This window comes from Rousettus aegyptiacus, unplaced genomic scaffold (assembly GCF_014176215.1).
Source record: "Rousettus aegyptiacus isolate mRouAeg1 unplaced genomic scaffold, mRouAeg1.p scaffold_m13_p_8, whole genome shotgun sequence".
In the NCBI taxonomy this organism is placed as follows: domain Eukaryota; kingdom Metazoa; phylum Chordata; class Mammalia; order Chiroptera; family Pteropodidae; genus Rousettus; species Rousettus aegyptiacus.
This window is the reverse complement of record NW_023416311.1, coordinates 74,707,684-74,724,271: the sequence shown is the minus strand read 5'-3', so window position 1 is coordinate 74,724,271 and position 16,588 is coordinate 74,707,684. Positions and strand designations below refer to the sequence as shown.

The window sequence follows — 16,588 nt, the reverse complement described above, 5'->3', positions numbered from 1 at the left end:
CTATGTATCTATCTATTTATTATTTAATGCCTACAGCACCTGGTCTTCCTAGGTGGTCTCCCATCCAAGTACTAACCAGGCCTGACCCTGCTTAGCTTATGAGATCAGAAATGTTAACTTTTTAATATCAAAAATATGAATGCAAGTTATTTTAAAAATTCGTGTATCTGTGCTTGATGTTTAATAATGATTTCATAGGTCTTTGGAACTCAGACTTATGGAACAAGAGTCAATATAATAAGTATATAAAGCCCATTGGAGTCCCAAATCATGGTCTCAGTTCATTACTAGAGCTCTCACAGAGTACACATTAGAGAGCTCCAAAGGGTCTTCATGTGAATTCTGTTAACTATAGTTCTAAGAGCTTCTCTGGTTTTGTTGTCTGTGGTAAATTAGAAATGGGGTGGAGGGCCCCCTGTTGGTAAGCTAGCAACCAGAGAGATGACAGTCCAAAATAAAACTAAAACAGATCTACAAACTCAAATTGCACTCTGTAGTTTGTGTCCATTTATTGAAAAAATGTCTTAAAACACCTTGGGTTTATTGCTACATTTTTTACAGTTTGGGCATTGTCAGACTATAGTCTGTGGTTAAATCTGGCTCACCCACTGCCTGTTTTTTTGTAAGTAAAGTTTCAGTAGCACCACATTTATTCATTTACATATATTCTATGGCTGCTTTTACTCCACAGTGTTAGAGTAGAGTAGTTGTAACATTATATGCAAAGGCTAATATATTTACTATCTGGCCCTTTACTGAAAAGTGTGCTGACTCTGGTTGTAATTTTCAAGTTATTTGTTTCCTCTTTAGGGACGCATCTCCAGTTCCCTAGGAGTTAGTTGTTCTGTTTACTCAATTTCTATAGCATCTTATTTATATGTATTATGATATTTACCACATTAGTCTAATTATTCTTATACATTTCACTCTCTTACCTGGCCAGCATATATACTGTGTACATGTGCACTTGTATTCTCCCCTCTTCAGCCCATGACTGTAAATCTTTAAGGACAAAGAGATACCTAGTTTTGATTTCTGGAAGACATTCTATATTAGCTGAGTAATTATTTAGTTAGGAATGATCAGTTTATAGAGGTGGTTGTGAGTATTAATTAAAATGGACTTATCCATATAAAATTCAAAAGGTTTAAATATTTTACGGATTTCGTACTAGCAGTGATGACTCTTTAGCTCAAAACTTGACTGTTTTTTTAAGAGATTTGAATAACCAAAATGTAAATCGTTTAATGAAATAGCCTATAATTAATATAGTCTATCTGATAATATAAGTAATTCACTTATTGGAACTAATTATTTTAACTCTTTAATTTCAAATTTGCAAATATTCTTTCCTGCTTTCTTTTTAAGACTTATAATTAAGAACTTTGAGGCTTCACAAAGTATAAAGAAAGTCATGTGCATTCAGCCTAAGTGAGTGAACCTTTTTATGATCAAAGATTAGAGCAATGGGAAAGCTGTCTTACATCTTAAAGTGAAATTTAATGCCATCTTAATACTGCAGGGCACAGTATGAAGAACACAAAGGATGTGTATTTTTCCTCTGAGAGAAGAGATGAAAAGATAAAAATGAGTTAAATACAAAAGAATTTTAGAGGTAAACAAGAAGAAATTTGAGGGATATTGTTTCTACTCTCTCCTTGAAGTAGAAAACTGAGTCTTAAATGAAAAGATTTGAAAATGAAAGGAAAATGAAAAAATAAAATTTGTGTCTTAAATATTTGAGGCATATGAATAAGATCAAAGTTGCCAGTATTAGCTACAGTGAATCGAGATGGAGATGCTTTTTTTGAACTCTACAAGTTATTTCCTTTTTTATCGCATATATGTGTCATTCACATTTTCCTAAATCAGTTTTAAACTTTAATTTTCTAAGGGTGTTATTTGTAATCGAATTTTTCTAATACATTGTTTTTCTTTTTCATACCCTTTTCTATAACTTACCCTTGTTGATACAGTGTTTAATTGCTAGATATGAATTTTCTCTTTATCTTGTCATAAGAATATTACGTTAAGAAAAATAAGATCATGTTTTCTTCTTTCAGTCTTCTCCCCTCCTCACAGCCCTCTTTACTTTTCTGAAATGTCCACCCGCTATAACATTATAGACCTAGGAATTGAATATCATAGCATTTGATATTTCTTGAGAAAGATCCTGGAAACACCTTTTGTTTTGTTATAAAGCATACTAAAACTTACACGAGTTTTCTGGATAAAGATATATGAGTAAGGAAAGTGCGATTATAGTACTTCATAGTACCTGAGAAGAGACACTCAATAAATCTAAGTTAAGTTCAGCTTTGAGAAAAATTGGTGTGAGATGAATTAAATTGGCGTTGACAGAATGGTATATTTAAAATGAAAGAGTTGGGGAAAATTAGCTTCCTCTAATGTCAATAATATAGTGACATTACAGTTATGATATGTGTTATATTTTTTCCACTAAAAAGCCAGAAAAACATTTTAAGTGAGTTTTTATTTTACTCACTACTTGTAATATGTTAAATTTCCAGAGATAGCGGAATATGCACATATATATGCACACACTTGATCTTTTATACTGTATTTCTTTTCTGTGTTTAGATGTGTTTAGATATATAAATACTTACCATTGTAGTACAGTTGCTTATAGTATTCAGTACAGTAACATGCTGTAGCCTAAGCTGTGCCATATAGCCTAGGTGTGTATAGTAGGCTGAACCATCTAGGTGTTGGAAGTGCACTCTATGATGTTCAAACAAGGAAATCACCTAACAGTGCATTTCTTGGAACATGTCCCCATTGTTAAGCAAGGCATAACTGTATGATGGCTTCTTTACATAGAAATTTATTTTTATTTTGTCAACGTGATAGCCAATACATTAGACATTACAGGAGAATGTTTTACACTGTTAATTTTGAAGCTTCCATGTAATTGGTATTTTTATCTACTTAATTCTTTATTAATCCATTGTGCACAGAACCATGAATAGACTGACCCAACTGGAAAGACTGGATTTGGGAAGTAATGAATTCACAGAAGTGGTAAGTTCTCACCAATCTCACTATCTATGTCTTATATATCATCATCAACAAAATGTGAAACCTGATGTATTCTCTGCATTTTAGAGCATAAATTGGGTAAAGATATACACATATTTCTGAGAGACAAGATATAGAAGTTCTTAACAGAGCAATTTAACCAGATAGATAGAAAGATCTGACAGGAGTGAGGGTAAAATGTTAAATTAATGAGAAACCCATGGAAAAACATAACTAAGTTCAAGGGGTCATAAGGGAAAATCAGACTAAACTCCATCAGAGAAGTACTACTTACGAGTCAAAAATAACTCCTGGAGTTATGCTTAGGAATTTATTCAATGATAAAATTCTTCTCTATAATTTTATTTAACGGCTAAAGGAAAAACATTGATTGAAACAACTTAAATTTTTTTTGAGTTAGTAGTGAGACATCTAGACTGTGTTTTTGCATTGTATGTAACATGTACTATGATGCTGAACGAAAAAGAAAAGGAGTATGTAAGCAGTTTTTTGGCTTTAGTCATTGTTCCAAGAGAACTCAGGAATTGAGCTAGATATATTTTTGAGGAAGAAGAATTTATTAATCAGATATCATTAAAATTTTTGCATTATGTTTACAAGTTCTTTTTTTTTTTAATTGTGGTATATTCTAAACGATAGTATTAAGAACAATTTTTCAGCACTATCAGCTGCATAATTGCCCTACGGATAGTGTACACTATTTATTTTGCTCACTAAATAAATAGGTAATCAGGGAGGTAGATGGGGAGAAAATAATTTAAATCATTTCTTCAGTTGAATGAATGAATGGATGGATGGATAGATGGATTATTAGCTTTTCAGTTGAAGTCAGTGGAGGAGCATGGTAGTTTTGGGTACCTCATATTTTCTTCTGAAACACTCTCTTTTATATTCTTTATTCTTTATCTTTTTTAATCTAAGATGGTTTTTGATGGCTTTTATTGTATGTTGTGGAAGGTTTTACTGCTTATGAAAAAATACATATTCTATGCTGCTTTAGTTATCTAGCTATTCTACTTTATCAATATTTTATATGTATTAATTTATTTCCATATTAACTTTGAAAATTCTTAATCATTGTTAATTTTTATGACTCAGAGCAGCATTCAGAATCATTAGTTTTTGGACCATTTTGGTCTTCTAACATTATACATTTATAGAAGACTTACCGCTAGAATTAAATCAGATAAAGTACAAAAGAAAATTTCATTTAATCTAAGCTGCACCTAGAAGTCTTACCTATATTTGTATGTTAACAATAAATATGAATGGTATTTCTTTTATGTATCACTCATGTTGTTACGGTGATTAGATATTTTGATACTCTATGCCATTACAATGTCATTGATCGGACACAGATATATGGGGTAACAAAAATATCTTTGAAGGATACATTCAGAAGAGTCTTCAAGAGCAAATAGCCAAGATCAAATTTTCCCTGAATACCAAGATCCACTGCAACTCCTTAATATTGTGGTCTTCAGTACCACATTATAAATAATATTTTACCATGTAATTGCTGGGAGTTTAAAATAACAGAATTTGCTTACCATGTATTTATTACTTGGTTTACTTTCCTTATTGTTACACATATAAGATGTATGTTGTCCAGTTTTTTCCTCCATCTTTTTTCTGAAAGTCTTCATCTTTTACAGATAATGGTTAACAGTATCTTTTTACTATAATCTTGAAAGCAATGGTCCGTATTTTAATTTTTTATTAATATAAATACTTGAGCTTATTATGGAACCAAAAGCTTAAATGTGTTTTGTGCAATCTACTATTAGAGAATGTCTGTCTTTGAGTTCTCCTTTAGTAATATTGTTATAATAACTAAAAAAGTAAAAAGGCTTGAGTATTGACTCTGCTTTCCCCCTACTTTCTAAAAATTTTCAAACTAAAAGTTATTATTAGAAATTTGCCAAATAAAGACATTTAAGGAAATAATTGGATTCCCACCTCTTCCTTTTTATCCAAACAGCCTGAAGTACTTGAGCAACTAAGTGGATTGAAAGAATTTTGGATGGATGGTAATAGACTGACTTTTATTCCAGGGGTATGTAAATCAAGTATTAAATGGCTTTACTTATTGCTATGTATTTTTTGCAGTTTTATGAATTGTACATTTTCGAATTACTTTTAATTAGTAAAAAGTTGGATAGTTATTACTAATACCATTAGAAACAAATTATATATATATATATATTTACTGTCAACACATGCTTGATTAAAATCAGAAAATTTCCATTATTAACTTTTATAAAATGGTCTCTTTTTAATACACAGTATGTCTTTCTCAGTGGTTGCAGTTGACTTTATATCCTAATTTACTTTGCATTAGAACCCCTATATGTGTTATCTCCCTAGCCAATGATGGATAGCTGAGTTCACCCAAAAAAGTATATGTCCATTGTCACTGTACTGAGCTAAAATTAGTAGGAGCTTTTAGCTTTATTACCGAATACATTACTAATGGCTTTTTAAAAGAATTTATGAGTCTTTTTTCTCATATAAACATTTAATTATAAGTTAAAACCATATTAGATTTATTGCCTAAACTTTTTACAAATTACTTACTGTTGATAGTCATTAGATTTCTTTTTTTTATTTATAGTTTATCGGTAGTTTAAAACAGCTAACATATTTGGATGTTTCTAAAAATAATATTGAAATGGTTGAGGAAGGAATTTCGGCATGTGAAAACCTTCAAGACCTCCTATTATCAAGCAATTCACTTCAACAACTGCCAGAGACTATTGGTTTGTATTCCTTCCTAATTCATATAATTAATTTTTACTAATATGAAATCTTGAGAATTTTTTTGCCATTGCTTGATTTGTTATGAGATAGTCTTACTGTACTGCTGCAGTCACAGATCTTTTTTGATTTTTTCCTACTGTATTCAGTAATATAATTTACTCCTTTGTTGACATTATTGTATTTTTCTTTAAGGAAATGTCATTTTTATTGCTGTAAAAAACTTTTTTTAAAAAAAAGAGAAGTAAATTGATCTAAACTTGGTTTAATTATTGAACCATAGCCCTTACCTGATAATTTTTTTCAGTCTTACTTCATTTTATACTCAAAGACAAGAAAACAGTCCAGTTTTTGCAAATCCTATGAGAATAATAGGGTTGGTGTAGTGTTTCTTTTTTATAGGTTCCTTAAGGAAGTTCTGTATGAGTCATTTCAAATGTAATATGTGCTCACATTGACTATTGGTTGATTTGCTTCAAGTTCAAAGTTGGAAAACTGTGTATTATTTCTTCCCTCAATAGGTTCATTGAAGAATGTAACGACTCTTAAAATAGATGAAAATCAATTAATGTTTCTACCAGACTCTATAGGAGGGTAAGATTTTTGTGAATTAATAGAACAAGAAAATTTGACTTTCAGTTCAGCATGCCATATAATATTCTCAGATAATTGCATAAGTAGCATCTAAAGGAGATTTTATAAACATTCAGATAAGCAATTGGTTATAAGTTGGGTACATTTGTAATAAAAACAGGCCGATTTTTCATGGTGAAGTTAATCTTAGTGGAGATGGAGTTTTGCTAGTTTTGTTAAAGTCAATTTTAAATGTTCATATGTTCCTAAATTTTGGATTATATATAGGAAATCTTTTTTAAAATGTATATTTCCTTTCTTAATTAAAGGTTAATATCAATAGAAGAACTGGATTGTAGCTTCAATGAAGTTGAGGCTTTGCCTTCATCTGTTGGGCAGCTTACTAATATAAGAACCTTTGCAGCAGATCATAATTACTTACAACAGTTACCCCCAGAGGTATTGTATTTTAAATTTGTTTTAAATTTTTATTTTTATCTATTTATTATAGCTATCTACTGTGGTTTTGTTTTCTTTCAGAAATAATTGTGTGTCTAAGCCTTTTATTTTCGGAGTAATTATTAGCTATATTGATTTACAAGAGGTACCTACTTTTCTTCATACATGAAAATTAATAATTGAAAAGAGAAATATTTCTTTTATAAATGAAAAGAGTGTTTTTCATAACTTTGGGAAATATTTTACTTATGTCTCTTAAGCTGTAGGATAAATTTTTAATACTCAGTTTTATGTTTCTCTTTCAGATTGGCAGCTGGAAAAATATAACTGTGCTGTTTCTTCATTCCAATAAACTTGAGACACTTCCTGAGGAAATGGGTGATATGGAAAAATTAAAAGTCATCAACTTAAGTGACAATAGGTTTGTAATAATGTCTTCATTAGTTGGTTCATAGAAGACATTGATTAGATGAAATTAAAGTTTCCTTTTATGTAATAGCAAATCTAATGCATGTTCTTTTCATATATATTTTTATTTCTTGAATTTTCATGTGAAAGAGTGATCTAATTTTACCTGATGTTAATTATACTGTGGTTATTTATATCATGGTTCATTTTGTGTTGACTTCGTATATACAACCTTTATTTTCTCCTTTATAGCAACTTTTTTATTCCTAAAAGTCAGATCTTCACCTTAATTAATAGTACTTTTGAAAAGAAGCAACTTTTAATCCAATCTGCTCCTTGTATTTTTCTGAGCAGAAGTGTTATTAGCCACCCACTCACATTGTTTGAACAACATAGCCAAGGTGCAGAGCAAATAGATCAATAGGGTTGCAAAATTGTAACAGTGTTTAAGAACACAGATTGTCTATAATTTTTTCCTGAGGTAAAGATATAATGCAGTAGTACCCCACCTTATCTATGCTTTCGCTTTCTGATGTTTGTTACCTGCAGTCATTTGTGCTCTGAAAATATTAAATGGGAAATTCCAGAAATAAACATTTCCTAAATATTAAATTATATACTGTTCTGAGTAGTGTGATAAAATCTTACGCAGTTCCACTTATGGATGTGAATCATCCTTTGGTCCAGCATATCCACGCTGCATATGCCCGCTCTCTCGGTTATCAGATCGACTCTTGAAGTATTGCAGTGCTTGCGTTCAAGTAACCATTATTTTAGTTAATAATGGCCCGAAATCACAAGAGTAGTGATGCTGGCAATTCAAACGTGCCAAAGAGAAGCCATGAAGTGCTTCCTTTAAAAGGAAAATGTTTGTATGTATAGGAAAAAAATAGGGTTCGGTACTATTCTTGGTTTCGGTCATCCACTGGGGGTTTCTTGGAATATATACCCCCGCAGATAAGGGGGAACTACTGTAATGGTAAAAGAGTGAATGTAGAACGTTCTAAAATTTAGCTTCCATAGTATCTTAGTATTCAAAACAATCCTATGAAATAGTACAACAGGTATTCCCATTTTATAGAGGAGAAAATTAACGCTCAAATATAAGGTGACTCACATAGCTTTTAACATAGAGCTTTGATGTAAACCCAGTTTACATCAAAGTTAGGATGTTCCTACTGTTCCATTTTATTTAAGTACCACTGCCTTTTAAAAAAAATTAAATCCTTGTTTTGGCCCTTACATTGTACCCCAAAACTAGAGCTCTAGTTTCAGCAAATTGCCATGGAAGAGCAGATAAGCATAAGACAGAAGATTTAAGTAGACATTCTATTTTAAATAAGATTTTATTCTAATTTAGCATTCTAATGAGTACTTGTATTACTTGGTTTTTACTCATTATTATGTTAAAAGTCTTGAGTAGGAAAGTGCTGGTTTACAATGACATATATAGAGCGGTGCAATTTTCATAACAATTACCAAGTGTTTCCTATAAGTTTGTTCTCTCTAAATACAAGTAAACAGTCCAAGACAATTTTATGAGACATTGCTTAATGTGTCTTTGTCTTTTCATTTTTTCATTTAACATCTTTGCATATTTAATATTTTTTCTTAATATAATTTTTTGAGATTATTAGATTATCTATTTTTCCCCAGCCAAATTTACTCAATTGAAGAATTATATTTTAAAAGCAAATTCTTATAAAGCTGGATAGTATTTCACTTTATATCCTATTCAGAGACCTGTATTGGGTTTTTTTCCTTAATTATTTTTCTCCTATTTTCATATGTGATAATATAACATTGTTGAGAAGACCATTAGATTTACTCTCATATTTTAACATTTCTCATTTTAAAATTTAATTTTTGTTTGTATGTTTTCCCACAGATTAAAGAATTTGCCCTTTAGCTTTACAAAACTACAGCAGTTGACAGCTATGTGGCTCTCAGATAATCAGGTAGGCATTCATATTTTCTAAATTACTGGAATTCCAATTGTGCTATGTGATTATGTATTCTAATTTACATAGGATCATTTAGAGCAGTCATACTCCTGAATATAAGTAAACTGTATTATGTAAAGAAAATCTTAGAAAATATTTGGATACAGATAATTTTTGTGAAATATGTGTAAATTCATAAATGATAAATCATGTTGGACTTATCTAATTTCTCCCAAATCTGGAAAAATATATATGAGATTAAAAAAAATCAAACATAGTACTCTCTAACTTTTTAGTTTTTAGAGTGATCCTCTATGGCAAATATCTGTAGAAATTTGATAATTAATTTAAATTATACTTCTAATGAAGCACTTTCACGTACCTTACAGAAGTGTTTCTAAGGAATTAAGAATTATTGTTCCTCGGACTTTTCTTCATTTGACAAACATTTATGAAAGCTTGCAGTAGGCCATGAACTGCTCTGGGAGCTGGAGAAGTATTGGTAAAGCAAATAGAATGTTCTTACATTTTCATTGACTTTGTATTCTAATGGGAGACAGAGATGTAATGTTTCAGAGATACAAAGAAAAATAAAGCTTGATAGGCATACGCATTAGAAGATTAGCAGAGTTAAATGTACAGTTCACTGATCTTTTTCATAAATAATGATTGACTTTGAGCAATAACTTATAATTTATTTGAAGGTATATTCTCCCAAGGTTTGACTATACTAGTCATGTGACATATTTATAAATTCCATAGTCAAATTCACTTGGGGGACTGTATTATGTCCCTCTTTTGGATTGTATTAACAACCCTGATGTGTACTATAGTAAGAAAGCCCACTTATCCACATTTTAGGGTTCTCTAAACTTCTTAACTGAGGACCCCTTTCCACCTAACTCTTATTTATACTCTAAAAGTCTTAAGCTGATGTCAGTCCACACTTATGAAATCAGACTGTAGTTTTTACTTGTTCTTTAAATTAGAGAAGAAAATATTAAAATGATAATACCTTTGCTTTTATTAGAGCTTGAGCACAAGTGATAATCGCATCTATTAAATGTGTCAGTTCATACATCTATGGCACTGTTAATTATCTAATCTCTCTTAATTGAATGTTAACTTTTGGAACTTGATTTGAAATTTCATAGCTGGATTTATAAAACATTTGCTGGGCCCTGGCTTATGCCAATTAGTTACTACAGTATAAATGAGACATAGCTCCCAAGCTTGAGGACTCTGAGACTGTTAGTATAATAGCACCATGGTGGTTAGATCAATGCCAGCATATTTTGCCAGATGACTCATTTTAGTGAAATTATGTAGTATCAAATACAGCTTCATATTTACAGTGTTATGTCATTCTCTTGCTCCTCATTTGTTAATACTTTCAGTCAAAAATTGCAGTCATGGGAGCTTTGTGTTTTCCTTAGTTTGACAAAATAATAAAGTAGTAACTAGTAAAACACATCCAACATAGCTACAAAAACATCCCTTACAGTATGAAGCAGTTATTTTGCTGTAAAAGAACAAAGCATAGGAAAGAAGTTATGTTAAATTGGTTTGATTATGATTATTAGTTGCTCTTGAATATTTCACTGACTGTGTAGGGAATATACTTATAGGCAATACATGTAATAACATTTTTCATGAGTCTGTCTGAAAGCTTGAACAGAACAATTGATTATTCATTCTACCATTCTCATTCAAGAACCATTTATTGAACAAATGCTTTGTGCCAGTCAAACTAAGGTGGGCTAATAAAGGCTATTAAAAAGATCATTTTAATACAATGTGATAAAAGACTTGGTAGGGCTGGATTCAGGATCAAAGAAGGGGAGCATAACTTAGGGATGTAAAAGCATATTTCCTAGAGGAGGAGATGCCTACAATGCCTGATTACTTCTCATAGAGTAATAGAATTTAGACAAAGAAAAGGGAAGAGTATTAAAAGGAGTATCATGAGCCTAAGCACTTACTGGTGAAGCAATCTAGTATATTTGGTAACTCTACAAATGGTTCATGTGACTAGGGCATAACCTGTTAGACTGAGGAGTACTGAGTCCAAAGAGGTAGACAGGGACTACCACCAAGTAGAGGATTTTGTATGACATGCAAAGGAACTTTCATTATATTTGAAGGATGGTAAATAGATTTTTTATATTGCATGTCAACTCTGATATATTATGAATGGCTTCTGAAAGATTGTTTTAAGGATTCTGAAGCCATGTTCAGGCTCAGTGGAAAATTGCTGTGATTAAGGTGATTATGTAATTTATTGTCTATACTAGGGTAGGACACTTTTGATAGTGAAAGAAAGGTGGCTCTATGGTAATTATGTCAGAACAGCATGTATAAAATGGGACTTTCTCAGGCAAATTGGGTATTTGGTCATTATAGACATAAATAGTTATTCATATATGTCATCAGTTTTAGAAGGAGAAGTGATCCTATAATACATTTAAACCTTCATATAGAAGATGGGGAACCAGTGTAACATATGAGCAGATAAATGGTGTGGTCAGACTGATATTTTAGAAAGTTTTTTTGGGCTGCATTATGAAAAGATGGATTTAGCAGGAGGTGATGCCAAGCATGAAGGCAGAGGAGACCAATTAGAGGACATTGTCATACTTACGGCAACAGAAAATGTTGGCTTCAAGTAAAGTAATGATAACAGCACTAAGAAAGAGCGGCGTATTTAAGGCATAACTTAAGTCACACCAGTATAATATTTGAAAGGTGCATATATACGAGAAGAAAAGAAGTAAAAGTAAAGATGAGCCTCGGAGATTTTGCTTGAGTGACTAGGTGGATATTGATACCTTAACCAAGATAGGGAACCACAGAGAAGGAAATATGTTTATGGGAAGATGTTAAGTTCCAGCTAGGCATGGTGAGTTTAAAGTACCTTTGGTATATCCACGTAGGCATGTATAGAACAGTTCTAGTGTCCATGAGCCCATCCTCACCCCCACAACTTTGTTTTATCCTGTGCGTTCTATGTTCTTGGTTTCTTAATTCTTTTTCATTTCTGACCTCCAAGGGTTTCTCAGAATTTCTCCCGAAGGCATAAATACCATTATAGATTTATTCCTTTTTTTAATTTGTAAAATTTCTTTATTCAAAAGTTTTGTGGCACAGGAAGAGCTATATGGTTCAGCCCGTCACCTTAATTACTTTTTCTAGGAGATGTTTCATGGGTTTATTATTTTCTTAAAATGGATAATATAAAATTATTGTTTTTTAAATGTTAGTGATGGATGAATCCTCAGGAGTCCTACCATTTAAGTGGCAGATGAATTAATAGTCTTAAAAAGAGTGGTTATAGAGGTGGAAGGAAAACTTTGTGATGGTAGCGTCAAGTTAAGGGTGGAAAGGAGTTGTACATAACAAGATAAAGCTGTTGAGAGGTTAGTTCAAATGAAGTCTGAAAAATATACATTATGTTTTGGCAAGTCATAGCTAATCAGTTATAACTAATGTAATTTTAGAGATACATGTCAGAAAAACCAGATTGAAACAGTTTAAGGTATTAAGAAATGAGGAATTGGAGACATATGATTAGTTCGATAAGAAAGAAAAGTTGTGGAACGTAAAGTAATTGGTAGCTAGGGGCTCAGGGTAAAAACGGGTCCTTTAATATCAGAGACCACATTTATAGGTTATTGGAAAGAGGCTGTGTGGAGAATGAGACTAAGGATATAAAATGGGGTTGGGTAACTGGTGTGGAAGCTGGTGGGATCAAAGTTCTGATAGGGCTGTTTATTTTCTTGACAAGAACTTGGGTCTGAAGTTTGTGAGAGGAAGGGCTAATAATGTATATGGTGAAACTCTTAGTAGAATGTAGCAGTTTCCCGACTCTTAGCAGTTCTTGAATCTCATATATATCTTTAAAAAAATTTTTTACAAGATACCTTTTTCAGAATACAGTTTAGAAAATGTAGGCAGATTTCCAGGCAACTTTAAGAGCCCTGTTGAAGTTGGTTACTACAAACTTATTGTTAAACTAATTTGCTCACTTGCCTTATACAGAGAATGTGCCTAACTGTAATGATTCTGGTTTGCAGCTTTGACAAAGTGTAAGAGAAAAACAGTGCAGCAGGATCTTGGTAACTGGCAGGAAAGTGGTAATGAGATACGGTTAAGTACAAAAAGAGAAGCAAAGATAGGACAGAATGATGGGGATAAAATTGAAAGTTCAAGGGAATGGCAGTCTTTGTGAAGCTGATTAGCAGGGATTATGGGAACAGTGAAGTGAGAGAGCTGTGTGGTGTCTACGTTACCATACTCTCCCAGCTGTCCTTTTGACTGGCCATTCCTCACTTTCTTTTTTAAGAATTTTTCTTCTGCCAATCCTTTATATGTTGGTGCCCTTCATGGTACTCTAAGCTCTGTTTTAGGAAAGATTTAATTACTGGACTAAAAGTATGGCTATGTCACCTACATTTTATAACTGTTAAATTACCCATGACTGGAAAAATTTGACATAAAAGAGGCATGAATAGGTTGATACTACCCAGTAGTCACGAGATATTAGGAAAGGCGGTAGAATTGTAGAGGCAAGGTTTATGTTCCTGAAAAGAATGGGTGTTTATACTTGAGAGGTAAGTAATGATCTCACAGCATTTGTAAGCACTAATGCACCTCCTGACCTAGTGTTTATGAGGTATGGGAAAATAAGTAACCTGTATTTGAGAAAGCTTCAGGGAAGCCCTGTGTTTGGGGAAGGAGTAGATCTATCATTTCCATTATCTGAGGTGGTCAAGGAAACTTTTCAGTGAAGATGATGTCTGAGATGCAGGGCAGTTCGTTTACTGTGGAACAAGGAGAGGGCCACAGAGGAAATGTTTGAATGGGAGTAAGATTATAGCTAGCTGCAAGGTTTTCACAAGAGTAAGTCCAAAAAAGTAGTCGATACTATGGCAAGGCAGGGGAGGATTGGGTAGTTCCCTTCCTGTCTGGACTCGGCCAAGACTTGGATTAGTAGGATGTTAGGTGGGTAGGCTGGTACAAGTATTAGTTACATTAAGTAAGTTGAAACTACTCGATAACCAATTAGGAAAAAATATTAAGAAAAAATGAGTTCCAAAATAGTGAGCTTCTTAGTTCTACCACTGAGCAATTTGTGATGCCATTAATGGAGACAGAAGAAAAAAGCAAGTTACAACTTAACTATTTAAGTACTCTTTACAGCTAGATTAAACCTGCAGATAATTAGAATAAACCTTCTAAGTCATTTCTACAAAAGCATGTTTTCAAAGAGGAATGGTGCAATAGGAAAAATAATATCAAATGGGAAGGCTTGTTTTATAGCTTTATTAAATCACTATGCTAAGTAATTATTGGACTATGGATATGACATCTTTTTAAACCATCGATAACCAGTGATAATTGCAAGACAGTGTGAGTTTGCTTTATTAAAAACTAAATTTTATTTTTGAGATTTTTATGAGGTTTTAAATTAATGCTTAAAGTTTTATTATGTATGTTTAAATTTGTTTATGTGACAAACACATCAATACTTTATAGAAAAAATTCAGAGGAATTGCTGGGTATGTCTTTGCTTTAGACTTAATGAAAATTAAACATTTGTTTTCTTTCCTTAGTCCAAACCCCTGATACCTCTTCAAAAAGAGACTGATTCAGAGACCCAGAAAATGGTGCTTACAAACTACATGTTCCCTCAGCAACCAAGAACTGAGGACGGTAGGCATTTAAGAATATCGTTTCTTTTAAAACAAATACTGATAAATTACAACAAAGGTGTGAAGTAAATTTTAAGTCTCAAAGACTTTTACTGCTTTGAAGGGAATTTGTAGAATTAGCGGATAAAATTCTCTGAAAATGGGCAACATCTCAGAGTTATGACAGTGGAATTTAGAGGCGTATATATGTATATTATACTTCCTTAAATGATTCCTTGAAGTTAAACAGTGAACATCTATTATAGATCTGTTTTAAATCATATTTAGCTAAATGTTAGGAATATATCTTAAGGAATAAATGTTAGGAATACATCTTAAGTGTTATTTTATTAGGACTATTAAACCAGGAAATATTTTCCTTCACTTCTGTTGTTGGTTGTAGACTTACTACAACCCTTGGATCTACACATTGTATAAAGATAATCTATAGATTTTTAACTGTAAATGTTACTCTAAATTCTTAATTACATTTGCCAAGAAAGAGAAATATACCCTTTTACTACTGGCCAGTGTTTTCAACAATTGTGGTATGGAATGCCTTTTATACTAAGGAGCGTATTGTTTCTAACATATGTTGTGCTGTATATGTTTATGATATATGTGTACTTGAAAATATAATTTTTATGTGTAGATTTTTCTGAAGCCAGTGAAAATCTTCATGGCCCCAAGTTATTTATAAATAAAATCTTAGTACATGTAAACACTAAAGATAAAATCTAAACTAATCATTAGTTTTGATTTATAAAATATACCATAAGCAAATTAAACTCTTGAGCTTTGGTTTCCTTATCTTGAAATAATGATAATAGTATCAGTTTTGTAGGGTTTTTAGAAGCTACTTGGCTCTGCTTGCTTTTTAAAGTATACCATAAGAGTATGTCAGTAGGGACTCCTAGCAATTTGAACCACATTCAACAAACAAAAAACTCTACTTCATTAACTATTAAGCAGCTACACAAAGTATTTAAAATATTCTTGAACTAGGCAATGAACACAAAGAAAAAACTGAATTCAAAAACTCCATTCCCATTGTTTGTATTTGGTATCATGACATTCTTAGTTTGGATATGACATTAAGAAGGTTAAGAGGCCCAAAATAAGGAATAAAAATATCATTATCCTGCTTTTGCATAAATGTTCAAATTGTCCATATTTGAGTATTCCAGGAATTTGTTTTTCTATTAGCTAATTTTAAATGCTTTTAATCCCTTAGTTTTTTTAGTAGATGTGCTCATTTTCTTTTAATGGGCAGAAAACAAGTTGTGATTTTATTTGTGTTGTACAAACATATATACAATGGTCAAATGGATTAATTTTTTGAGCCTTAGATTTTTTGTTTTAGTTGCCTAATAAGCATAAAACTGTAGCAGTTGTTAAATCTTTACCTGTATTATTATCATATAGCAGGATATGGAAGTATTGAGTTTATATTAAACTCTTTATTTTCCTTACATTTTGATATAGAAAATATAAGCACTTTATTCACTTAATAAAGTTATACTATATATAATGTGTAATGCAGAGATGTAATTGCACGCTGTCATGTAACATATATCACTTTTTTTTTACCAAATATCTCACTTTTTTTTGCTTTAACCACCTCCCTATTTCCAAGACATAATGAACAATATTTGAATTAGAAAGATAATTCCTGAATGCAAAAACTTGCATAAAATA

The 16,588-nt window shown here is 31.8% G+C and overlaps 1 protein-coding gene across 8 annotated transcripts in view; it reads left to right on the top strand.

The window, feature by feature from the left end:
* Positions 1-16,588, top strand: part of ERBIN (erbb2 interacting protein) — a 96,457-nt gene that overhangs the window by 54,586 nt on the left and 25,283 nt on the right. For all 8 annotated transcript variants that reach the window (XM_016158134.2, XM_016158135.2, XM_016158137.2 and 5 more), the window contains exons 8-15: positions 2,979-3,042; positions 5,042-5,116; positions 5,675-5,819; positions 6,339-6,411; positions 6,720-6,849; positions 7,155-7,270; positions 9,146-9,215; positions 14,813-14,912. In XM_016158134.2, the coding sequence (XP_016013620.2) occupies positions 2,979-3,042; positions 5,042-5,116; positions 5,675-5,819; positions 6,339-6,411; positions 6,720-6,849; positions 7,155-7,270; positions 9,146-9,215; positions 14,813-14,912 (773 nt within the window). The remainder of the gene's footprint in view (positions 1-2,978; positions 3,043-5,041; positions 5,117-5,674; positions 5,820-6,338; positions 6,412-6,719; positions 6,850-7,154; positions 7,271-9,145; positions 9,216-14,812; positions 14,913-16,588) is intronic.